The following is a 12,473-nucleotide window of genomic DNA, read 5'->3' as shown; positions in this document are numbered from 1 at the left end:
CACACAGATTAGTTAGTGTTTGTATAAGCCTCACTCTGTAGTATCCCAGGGTGTTGGAGCGCTTCAGGGTAGAGTACAAGGGAAAAGCAGAAAGGTTTTGTCCATTTTCTCTTTAATCTCTTAGTGTTGGATCCTTTAGAGAGAGTGCGAACCCTCCTATTACCATAGTTGCCCTGACAAGGATAGCTTGCCTGAGGGGGAGCGTATCAAATATGCAAATACATTTTCTCACCACACAGAGGGAAGAGAAAAAGTAAGGCTCTTCCAAACGTTTGGCTGACGTAATCTCATCATCATGGTGACTGTCAGGCGATGACTAGGCAATATCAAACTATCCAGAATTCTCTGAAAAACAGTCACCGTCACAACGCTATGGTTACAGGAACTAGGAACCTTTCGACACCGTTGGAGTGTTAAGCAATTGGACAATTATTAAATGTTTTTCTAAGTATTTGATTTTAGGAGAATCTCTGAATTCTTAGAATGTCTATTCATTCAAAAAAGCTACAACTTCTAGATAAGTGAAAAGTTATTTTGGACAAAGAGGAAACAAATCACTGACCAAGGTTGCTTCGAATTGAGCACTAGTACACCGTAACTAAAGTGACATTAATAAAACTTACCTCTTTATATCACAGGAGGTTGTTGGCACCTTAATTGGGGAGAATGTGATTGTGATAATGACTGGAGCGGAATAGGTAGAATGGTATCAAATACGTCAAACACATGGTCTCCAGGTGTATGATGCCATTCTATTTGCTCTGTTCCGGCCATTATTATGACCCTCAGCCTCAGGTACATCACTCCAACTAACATATTTTGTATCCACGTATCACCTGGCTTCTCATAACTGTCAGGCAGCTGTAATGTTGCATCATTTTCTGGCTACACCTTCCCCATACTTACTAGCATGCTACACAGTTTTCCTCTGCAGGTGTTCTCTGTTGACCCCCTGAAAGGCAGATGGATCCACCAACGTACCTTTTCAGAGCCAATATGGCACCTTGCCCTAGAACTCCAAGTTATTTATGTCAAGCCAGGGCTTCTGACCCAGTTTGTCTGGCAGCTTATCAGGAAGATATACAGTTGCTGTACCTATATGATTGGTTGGCTCAACATTTCAAACAAAGGTGTTTGAGGGAATATTGGCACGCCCCTACAACTTTGAAACTTTGCTTGTATCAAGGGGTTGTTTGCTTTTGTCATTACTTGGTTGGTAGTGTTTGCTTAGTGTGGTATTGTGTACGATCTTACTGGAAGCCGTGTGTATTCACAAGGGTAGTTGGGGTAAATGTGGTCAATGACAAGTCCAGAACATAGGCGTTGAGGATGATTGGCATGCGTCATGTGACGTCAAAGGGGTTTGGCCAGGCAGCTAGCGTTGGGTGACAGAACCTAGTTTCTTGTTCCCCTTTTGTTTTTGGGAGAACTGTGTTGGAGCCTCCAAAGGGGGAGTGTGGAGTTGGCACTCAGGTGATTATTTAGATACACCCTGAACATCCTGAGGCAGAGGGGGTCAGCGTAACACCTCTCACAGCAGAAACACTACCAGACTGGTTCTTCAGGGAGACACAGGGACCAGCCAGATAATGCAAGGTTTGGGAGAGAGGGAATGCTGAAGAGAGAGACAGAGAGTGAGACAGACAGACAGAACTAGTGGAGGACAGACAGAAGAGGGTGAGAGAGAAAAGTGTGATGCAGCGAAACAAAGCGGGAGAGTGAAAGAGAGATCGACTGAATGAGTGGGGCTTCAGAGCGAGATTAGTGTGAGAGAGAGAGAGAGAGAGAGAGAGAGAGAGAGAGAGAGAGAGAGAGAGAGAGAGAGAGAGAAATATTCCCCAGAGGTTTGGTCTAGCTCCCAGTAATATAAGTTTATTTGCACAGCAGGACCGGTAACAACCTGCTTTGTCAAAGTAACTTACTGTTCTGTAGTCTCAACAGCAGGTCGCTGAAGACAGAAGAAAAAACACTAAGGTTGATTTGGGACCTAGTGTGCCAGAAGGGAGTGTGAGGGGCTGTGTTGAAGAGAGTGTGTGTGAGAAACAGTGTGTGTGTAAGAGAGTTCAAGGATGACCAGGAGGTCAGTTAATGGTGAGGGGACTGGGGTGAACAACATCCCCCCAAATGGGGAACACCCAGGGGATACCCCTGTCCCAAAAAAGGACCCTGACGCCCCGCACGGTAAGGTAGAGCTTAAAAAGAAGGTGACCCTGCTTCGGGGAATCTCCATCATCATAGGGACCATCATCGGCGCGGGAATCTTCATCTCTCCCAAGGGAATCTTGAAGAACTCTGGGAGTGTTGGAATGTCTCTGGTGGTGTGGATCGCCTGTGGAGTACTGTCTCTGTTCGGTGAGTCACACATGTTCGTCGCCACGACGACACCCCTCCTCAGGGAGAGAGGGAGGGAGGGAGGAGACAGACCTGAGTAAAGGTGTGCAGAGTGGTTTTATGATGCGTGTGAACTGAAGGTATGCGGAAGAAGTGTTTTTATTGCAGTTCAGTCTATTGTGTTACGACTCCCTTGCTTCCCCTTCCTTGAAGACACTAGAGCTGATGACTCCTTAAACAAAGTGCTAAACTTGTAAAGCAGCTTTTCTTGAGACAATGAGTGTGATTTAAAGCTTAGGGGGATGGATGAACTTTACTAACTGTCTGCTGCTATGGGAAAGCTTCTGCTTCTACCCTAGTATTATTTCATCTTGAAACTGTAATTACAGCAGCATTATTCTAGCTACTGCCTTCTAACTAACCATCAAACTGCTGAAACCTCAATTACCCTTTACGTTAGCCTATCTTGCATTTTCTCTCTTTCTCTCTCTCTCTCTGACACACACAGACACGCATTTGCACGCACACACACACACACACACACACACACACACACACACACACACACACACACACACACAGCTGTAGGATCTTAAAGGGATACTACTTACCCAGAGTCAGATGAACGCGTGGATATCATTTTTATTTCTCTGCAGGTAGTAGGAACGAAGTTAGCGGTAGTTTGGGAGTCAATGCTAACTAACTTCCTTCATACTGCACGCAGACACGTAAAAATGACAAAATCCTAGTGTCCCTGTAATTTGACCTATACTGTCACAGCAAAATAATCCTGCAGCAACAAAATTTGAACGTTTATGTTTCTTGAGCAGTGGTTAGGCTATTAACTGGCCAAAAGTAGGCTACATGAAAAGTGCAATACTGTTAATATAACCATGTGTTAGTGTTGGTATTCAGTCAATTTATGTAAATCACGAAGCTCAACTGCGTCTCCTGGAAAATTCTCAGCAAAACGAGGGATAAAATTGAGGTCCTACACCTGTACAATGCATATAATGAAAAATACAAGGAATCACATTTTCCTCTTACAGTAGCCACTTACCTGTTTGTTGTTGTAGATGGGTAGCCAGTTTCCTGTCCTAAACCTTTCCCTCTCTCCTATCCCAGGGGCCCTGTCCTATGCAGAGCTGGGAACCAGCATCAAGAAATCTGGAGGACATTATACCTATATTCTGGAGGCCTTTGGACCACAGATGGCCTTCATACGTCTCTGGGCTGACATCATCGCCATCAGGTGTGTGTGTGTGTGTGTGTGTGTGTGTGTGTGTGTGTGTGTGTGTGTGTGTGTGTGTGTGTGTGTGTGTGTGTGTGTGTGTGTGTGTGTGTGTGTGTGTGTGTGTGTGTGACAGAGACAGAGGCAGGAAGTGGGGTAGACACTTGCAATACAGTGTGTGCTTATCACTCTATACTGTCTGTTTGTGAGAAAGGGGAGGGACGTTCTAGCGTTGGTCTCAGCGTTGTACAGGTAGTAAAGCCTCTCTGATCCCATCCTGGTCCGTTGATATCCATGGTAGCAGAGCAGTGTAAACAAACCTGCTATACTATACTGTACTGCAGAGTATCATCAGGCTAGGGGGGATGTATGGTTTTGGGTATATGGGAAATGAACAGTGATCGGGGATGAGCCCACAGACTGGGAAACAGTTATTCGATTCTTATTAGAGCCAAGATCAATAGAAAACACTGGAATTGATTCACTTCCACATGTGGAAGAAATATGTGTTTGCTTTTTTGGATACTCAGTGTGTACGTCTACCTGCTGTATAATGTAATAATGTCTCAGTGTTCTGAGAATTAAGTTTGACGGTTATTAGCTTCTACATGTCTGACCAGATTTGTTCCTGATATTTTGAATACATAACATTTGCCATTTCATTCTGGACACAGAGTACCTTTAGTTATACGTATGTACTCAATGTACTTTATGTACTTTATCTCTATTGTATCCATTTCATATCAGTAATAATCATATCTTTTTTAATGTTTTTTTCTCAACTGAACCTAACAGAGAGCTTTGAGTTAGTAACCACTGAATATCAGTAATAATATATATTTTTTTACATTTTAGTCATTTAGCAGACGCTCTTATCCAGAGCGACTTACAGTAGTGAATGCATACATTTCATGCATTTAAAAAAAATGTTTTTATTTATTTTTATACTGGACCCCCATGGGAATCGAACCCACAACCCTGGCGTTGCACACACCATGCTGGCGTTGGAAACACCATGCTCTACCAACTGAGCCACAGGGAAGGTTTCAAACCTAATAGTTAATTGACTGTTATAAACAAGTATAAGACAGGTCAGTTGGAGGTGATATGCTCCCCAACACTCTGAACAGTGCATGCGGCCCCAGATCTCACAGCTTTGTGGGTCAGCATTTCCGGTCGACGTGTTTGCTGCATGTGTATTTTTGGGTCAGTGTTTTGGGGTCTGTGCGTGATGGTGTTGTCTGTTCTAGACCTGCAGGGTTGGCAGTGATATCCCTGGCCTTCGGACAATACATCCTGGAGCCTATATTTAGGCCGTGTGGAGTGCCAGAGATCGCTATCAAACTGGCCACCTCTATAGGAATAAGTATGTCTAAGATTTATGCTACAGTATTATATTGAATTGAACAAACGTTTGGAATATAGGATTTTAGTGCTTATCAGTGAGATGGTTCAGCTGAATGTAAGATACCAGTCAGTTTCACATAATGTGTGTGTGTGTGTGTGTGTGTGTGTGTGTGTGTGTGTGTGTGTGTGTGTGTGTGTGTGTGTGTGTGTGTGTGTGTGTGTGTACTACTTCACAGCGTCGGTGATGTATCTCAACAGTATGAGTACGAGCTGGACAAATAGGATTCAGATCCTCCTCACCTTCTGCAAGCTGCTGGCTATCGTTATCATCATCGTACCTGGCCTCTATATGCTCTTCAAAGGTTAGCCTTCATCATCTTAATCCTCATCCTCATCATCCTCATTCTCATCTTCATCATCATCCTCATCCTTCTTATTCTTATCATCATCCTCATCCTCATCATTCTCATCCTCATCATCCTCATTGTCACATTAATCATCACCATCCTCATCCTCATCCTCATCCTCATCATTCTCATCATCACATTCATCCTCATTATCATTATCACATTCATCCTTATCATCATCCTCATTATCACAATAATCATCCTCATCATCATGACATTCATCCTCATCATCATTATCCTCCTCATCATCCTCATTATCACATGAATCATCATCATCACCATCACCATCATCATATATTTTACACTGGATTAAAACAACACAAATGGCATGCTTATGCTCACATCACATTGAATCTGACACTCTTTCTTGGCTCTCATCAAAAACCTTGAAACCCCGTTTGTGGTACATAGGGTTATATCTGTTTGTTTGTTACAGGGACATTCCACAGATACCAGGTGTACTTTAACTAGACGATTAAACTCAACTCCACGGTGTGTAATGGCTACAGAGTACCTGTTCGACACATTACAGGCTATAATAACTACAGAGTGGCTGCAGGCCTATACATAGCTAACAGACTTTATGTTCTGCCATACCAATGTTCATTGAACATCAGTGCATTTCAGCTTTTAGAGGGTTATTATCTGCCCCTTTGGAAGTGTGTTCCATTAGACAGAAATACACTACATATGTGTGTATTGTACTGGAATGCTCTTGGGGGTGCATTCTTACACATACCCATGCTGATATACTTAGAAAGATGCACCTAGTCAAACAATCAACTAGAATGGATATTCTTTGGTGTTTGTGTAATTCCTTCTTTGTGTGTGTCTCACTCTGTGTGTGTGCATACAGGGGAGACTAAGAACTTTGAAAATGCGTTTGAGGTCAGTAATATCAAGCTCACAGGTCTTCCTCTGGCCTTCTACTCTGGGATGTACGCCTATGCTGGGTGGTAGGTATGGACTTCTTCTAGCATAACTAGCTCTTATATCTAATTCTAGGTGACACTTTGCATAAAGCCAACAGGTATAATGCATTATTGACTTGTCATGAGCTCTTGTTATCTATATCCTAATGTCATATTGTTGTAAATCTCTAACTTTTATCCAACAGGTTTTACCTTAACTTTGTGACTGAGGAAGTGGAGAATCCAGAAAAGTGAGTTTGTCATTTCATATCTCATTTACACTGTTTTGCCTGATCATAAGGTGAGATCAAGTTATATTTTGATTGGGTTGTCTGTCTCAAATTTGTACATATCCTCAGGACTGTGCCATTGGCCATCTGTATCTCCATGGCAATAGTCACTTCCTGCTACGTGCTGACCAATGTGGCGTACTACACTGTGATGTCAGCAGAGGAGCTGTTGGCCTCGCAAGCCGTCGCCGTGGTAAGGCATCTGTCTATCGGCCGATTTCATTGACACTGATCTTACTACCCCCCCCTGGAGTCCTATAGATTTCTGCGCGCGATGTATTGATACACTTGAGGTGTATTGACTGCAGTCTTACACCTCGTTCATCTAGGCCTAATTCCATCTAGCTCTGAGGAGTGACTGATCAGTGGTGATGCTTTCCTGCACTCTAAACTGCTCTTAACCTTTCATCATTAGTGGGACGCCAAGCCCAACACCTATGCTTCCCAGTATGGCCTAATGTGATTCCACACAGTCCATCCCTCTCAATAATAATTACATTAGGTCCTGTGTAAATTGCATAGTCTTAGACAGAGCCTAAAATTTGTCTGCACGCTGTTCTCCAGCCAGTTTGGTGTAGGGGGAGATTCATTCACTAAAAGGGCTCTGATCTGATCAGGCCTTTTTAAAGGAGTTTTTCATTATAGTTTAAAAGGTCGGTGATGCTGCTCTTAAGGAAAGACTGAATGCATTTAGCTACCTATGTTCTTAAACTAGATGTTCAGTGAATTGAGAACCTTTCTCTGTTCTGTATCTCTTTGTCCCTGTTTGGTTCATACTATTTCTCTCTTTCTCTCTCTCTCTCTCTCTCTCTCTCTCTCTCTCTCTCTCTCTCTCTCTCTCTCTGTTTTGTGTGCAGACATTTGCAGAGAAGACGATGGGGAACTTTTCAGTGGCAGTGCCAGTATTTGTAGCCTTGTCGTGCTTCGGTACGATGAACGGCTGCTTGTTCGCTTTCTCAAGGTGGGCTGCGTCAACACAGGTGTCAAACCACAGCCTTGGCTAGCTTTTCTTGCTAGCCAAGGAGAATGACAAAATGCCTTCCCTCCCTCACACACAACTGTGCGTGAGGAATCTCACCACTTTTTTTCATTCAACTGCCAAACTGTGTTATGCAGAAGTTTGGATGTGGAGGTCGAACATAGAATACACAGTATAGTGGTATACAGTGAAAACAAAATAGCTGACATTGCTTTACTTAGACACTGCCAACTTTAATAGAGGAATAACAAAAGAGTGAGTTCTTGGGCGCCGTACAACTATGGCTGACCCTGTAAAACAACAGATTTCACTGCACCTATCCAGTGTATGTGACAATACATTTTTTGTTGCTTTTCTTTTGGTCTCTGACGATGACGAAGTGTTGTTTTTGATGGTATTTAACATTTTCTCATGTAACCCTGAAGATTGTGTTGGTCATTCTAGAATTTTTTATGTGGCGTCACGAGAAGGCCATCTCCCTGAGGTTCTGTCCATGATCCACGTCCGCAGACACACACCTTTGGCAGCCGTCATCATTCTGGTCAGAGAAACATAAAAAAAAATACACACGTCATTGTTTACTGTCTTTATGAAGATCAGGGGCCGGATTCACAAAACCTTCTTTAAGAAGCAATTTGTTCTTAACTGTCATTTCTTCCTTAACTATAGACTTAAGAAGAAAGTTAAGCAAAGTTGCTATTCCTCAAAAAGGTTATTGGAAATGTTCTTGCGCTGTTTCTTATGTTATGTTTCTTATGTTAAGCAAAAAGTTAAGAAGAAATTAGATTTTTGAAAATAAAGTTCTTTGAAGCTAAACCCTTGTCTTAAACTCAGGGCAGTGAGAGAAAAAGCTCATGAAAGCAATTGACCATGTTTAATTCACACAAACTTTACCTGAAAGTTTCAGCATTGATTATTTTAAACAAGTTTTAGAACCGTAATCTCAGTAAGAAATATGCTAAAATGATTGCCATTGCTAGATCGCTAAATTGGTTGCCTAGCAACACAGATCTTAAGAAGAGTCATTAGAAGATATTTGAGAAGTTCATAAGAAAATCATTCAATCTTAAGATATTGTTGAGCAATTGCACTTGCAAATCAACGTATTTTTTTTTCTTAAGAAGCGTCTTAAGTTTTTGCAAATCTGTGAATCTGGGCCCTGTTCTTTAGGGTTCACAGTTAATGCTTTGCATTCCTTTCCGTACTCATCGTTTGCATGTTTAACTGTTAACATGCTTTGTGGTTACCTTTTAGCATCTCTACGAAATCCTCATTGGATCCGTGTGTGTTCTCTATGTGTGTGTGTGTGTGTGTGTGTGTGTGTGTGTGTGTGTGTGTGTGTGTGTGTGTGTGTGTGTGTGTGTGTGTGTGTGTGTGTGTGTGTGTGTGTGTGTGTGTGTGTGTTCTTTCTCTGTGTGTGTCTCCAGTACCCTATGACGGTGCTCCAGCTGTTTGTGGGAGATATCTACAGCCTGTTGAACTTCATGAGCTTCCTCCGCTGGCTCTTCATTGGTGTGGCTGTGCTGGGCCTCATCTACATGAGATACACACGCCCTGACATGCCACGTCCTTTCAAGGTCAGTCCAAACACACGTGAACACATACATACCCACATACACACACAGACAGGCATGTAGTCACAGACACACATTCACATACACACATCAAAGTCAATGATGACATCTCTCCTTCTGTGCCACTTCATGCGGCTGTGGAGGACGATGCAGGAGCCATGGATATGCAAGCATCTTGCACACATGGACACACAAATAGAGCATGAGTCTGTCTGATGGCTGTCTTAGTCAACTAATGAACGCTTTACGGAATTGATCCTTGAGTCCTTTGTACTTCTTTGTCTTCCTCTCCAGGTTCCTCTTTTCATTCCAGCCATTTTCTCCTTCACCTGTTTCTTCATGGTGTTCCTCTCTCTCTACTCCGACCCCGTCAACACAGGGATAGGATTCGCCATCTCACTAACAGGAATCCCAGCCTACTATATTTTCATTGTGTTTGACCGCAGACCCAAGTGGCTACAGAAGGGTTTAGGTAACACGCTACCTACATGTAGGAGCCATTACATGGACTTTACATAACAGTGAAAATCATACATACTACTGACATACAGAGTGCAAAGGATTGATCAGTGCTTCAGTTGACCATGAGACTATATATGCATTGCTTACCATAACATATAAGCAATTTCCAATACATTTTCAGCATGGCATCCTATCGTAATTGGTGCATTAATACCAATAATGTGTCCATTTTGACACTTTGCAAATAATCTTGTCCTAACCACAATGGTATCATAACTGTTTTTCTGTGTATTTTATTCTGTCGTCAGATTCCTTTAACAGATCTGTCCAGATCATCCTGGAGGTGATCCCAGCAGAACACTGACACCAGACCAGATCCCCACACCAGATCCGTATTCATGATCATCCACACCACAGGAGAACGAGATCGGGTTAATGAGTGGAATGGTGTTTGAAGCCATTCCATTTGCTCTGTTCAGGCCATATTCTTTTGAGCCGTCCTCTCCTCAGCAGCCTCATGTGCTCCACACCCAAGGACATCACACCGATGGCCTCTTCTATTGTATCGTTTCACATTATACATTATTATGACTCTCCCATCCTGCTGACCTTATCTAGGCAGGCTTAGCCCTGCTCTGCTCTCACATTTCACATTACCAATTCAAACCGCCTGAATACTCTCTCTTCTCTCCTCACCCAAGTATTTTAAATGGAGTGGCCAGGCAGGCAGGGAGGTGAGGCTGTGGCTTTGTGTGTGTCCCTGTGTGGGATTTGTAGGTAATCCATCTCTGTAACCACTACCCTACGGCTTCAGTGTGCAGTGGGAGCCCAGCCTCTTAGAAATGCAACAGCTTTTACTGTTGATAAGATGTCAGGGAATCCTTGTAAGCTTGGAGTATAATTATCTTTGGCTACAATCACAGTTATATTTGTTATTGTTACAGCTAGCATTAGCCATAATTACAGCTAGTGTTAGCTACATTCAGACCTAGCTCCAGTCATTGTTACACCTAGCATTAACCACAATCACAGCTAGCTTTAGTCATTGTTATAGCTAGCTAGCATTAGCCATGACCACAACTAGCATTAAGTCAAAGTCATCACTAGCATTAGTCACTGCTAGCATTAGCATTACACTGGATACTCAGTTTTCACCAGACCATTCAGGATGTACACAGTATGTACCGTAGGCTACCCATAGTTATTTCTATATTTTAGGAAATTAAGACAGATCAGTGAGTGTTAATTGATGTATGTTCTATAGTCTGAGTAAGACAAGCACTCCCTTCACATAGGTAAGCATCATTAGAGCAGTAAAGTGTGATTCATGCTCAATCTACAGATGCCTGTGAAACATGATGTCCTTACACAAATGACAACTAACATAAACGGGATACAGTTTTATATTGAACCTTTTTTTGAAAACATGTATGTTTAGAAATTATGTCTTGCATAACTTGAGAAAACCTCATCCAATTTCATGGAAAAATAAAAACAGATTTCTTCAATCTGAGAGAAACTCTACTTTTCTATTCTGTAGACAATGAATGACACAATTTGCACAAGGGATAAACATTTTATTTTCACTTGGTGGAGAAATGTTGGTTGCGTATAAAACAGTTTCCACACCATGTCCAGAATCTGTGTGTGTGTGTGTGTTTGCATGTGCTCTGGCATAATTTAAGCCTCAAACGCGCTGGGCAGAATAGCTCTATTACCACAGATGATTCACACCAGGGTTATTCATGCTGTGAAACCAACAGAAACCCTTTCCATCGAGAAACACACACAAACACACACTCAAACACACACACACAAACACACACACGCTCGCTGTATGCCAGGATGCTGGCTGGGTACCAGAGGCTAATGCTCTCACACACACATGTGAGTGAGCACACTGCCAGAGTCCTGGCTAGTAGCCCAGAGTAGAGACAGAAAGAGAGCATCCCCCTGCTACTGCACAGCCAGGACCAGGCACATTGCCCAACTGAGAGAGAGAGCTAGTGTGTGTGTGTGTGTCTGCATTCCCATCTTACTAAGATGACTTGCATATTATGCATTATATTGAGAAGTTGCCTAGAAACATATGGCTAGATCATGTTGACACATAAAATGACTTCATTTACTTAAAATCTCCCTCCTGTTGGCAGGTCTGTGTAATCTCCGCTTCTCCTCCTTCTCCTGTCTGTTGCTCAGCACTGTCTCTGAGTCTGACCTTTCCTTCTGCTGAGCAACACACGCATACACATGCACGCACGCACACGCACGCACACGCACGCACGCACGCACACACACACACACACACGAACACATACACGCAAACACACACCCACCCACACACGCACACACACAATCTCCCTCTTTTCCCGATGTCTGCTCACAGCATCCTTTTTCTGCATTGCACCTCTTCCCCTGCAGTTTACTAAAAAGACACAAGGGGGTGATACAGTGCAATGTAACAGTCTTGTGAGGGTAAGTTAGTTGGTAAAAGGAGTCTAAACATGAGACATTTAAATCTGAGTCATTCTATCTGTACAGCCCATCTCCACCTCTCTCTGCTCCAGGCAGGAATAAGGAACGTAAACATTGTTCCCTCTGGTTGAACCCATGACCCTGTCCTATTGACGTACCTACTGTACTTCTGTGGAATGCTAATGTTTCTATCCAAGTATCCAACTACAATTGTAGGTTTCTAGATGGAAACAAAATGGATTCCTCTTTCTTTTCTCATTAAAGGGAGAGTTCACCCAAATTACAAAATGACAAATTGGTTTCCTTACCCTATAAGCAGTCTATGGATTAGCATTTTTGCGCTGCGGGTCCAAATCATCCAAACGTATCTTAAAATATAAGGTGTAACTCAATGAAGTTACCTATAGATGATGTGACGAAGCGAACCAGGCAATCCATTGACTTGCATTGGATTTGTGCACAAATG

General features: G+C 42.7%; 1 protein-coding gene across 2 annotated transcripts; it reads left to right on the top strand.

The window, feature by feature from the left end:
- The first annotated feature begins 1,143 nt into the window (after nt 1-1,143).
- Nucleotides 1,144-11,172, top strand: LOC106604686 (cystine/glutamate transporter). 2 transcript variants are annotated; one of them, XM_014199593.2, is made up of 12 exons: nt 1,144-2,352; nt 3,457-3,583; nt 4,813-4,928; nt 5,146-5,271; nt 6,173-6,272; nt 6,434-6,478; nt 6,587-6,710; nt 7,375-7,478; nt 7,941-8,037; nt 8,924-9,073; nt 9,365-9,542; nt 9,841-11,172. In XM_014199593.2, the coding sequence occupies exons 1-12, from the start codon at nt 2,070-2,072 to the stop codon at nt 9,894-9,896; spliced, it is 1,506 nt and encodes a 501-aa protein (XP_014055068.1). In that variant the 5' UTR covers nt 1,144-2,069; the 3' UTR covers nt 9,897-11,172. The 2 variants fall into 2 exon arrangements, with proteins under 2 accessions (XP_014055068.1, XP_014055067.1); XM_014199592.2 differs by having other exon boundaries at nt 9,365-9,560.
- Nucleotides 11,173-12,473: the final 1,301 nt, after the last annotated feature.

Source organism: Salmo salar, chromosome ssa05 (assembly GCF_905237065.1).
Source record: "Salmo salar chromosome ssa05, Ssal_v3.1, whole genome shotgun sequence".
Lineage (NCBI taxonomy): Eukaryota > Metazoa > Chordata > Actinopteri > Salmoniformes > Salmonidae > Salmo > Salmo salar.
The sequence above is the reverse complement of the archived record's forward strand: the minus strand, read 5'-3'. Positions and strand labels throughout refer to the sequence as shown.

Excerpts from the sequence above, each read along its gene's own strand:
- LOC106604686 (XM_014199592.2), top strand. The coding sequence starts at position 2,070 with ATGACCAGGAGGTCAGTTAATGGTGAGGGGACTGGGGTGAACAACATC. Across the intron at positions 6,273-6,433 it reads ATGTACGCCTATGCTGGGTG|GTTTTACCTTAACTTTGTGA; the intron begins GTAGGTATGGAC and ends TTTATCCAACAG. Across the intron at positions 6,711-7,374 it reads CCTCGCAAGCCGTCGCCGTG|ACATTTGCAGAGAAGACGAT; the intron begins GTAAGGCATCTG and ends TTTTGTGTGCAG.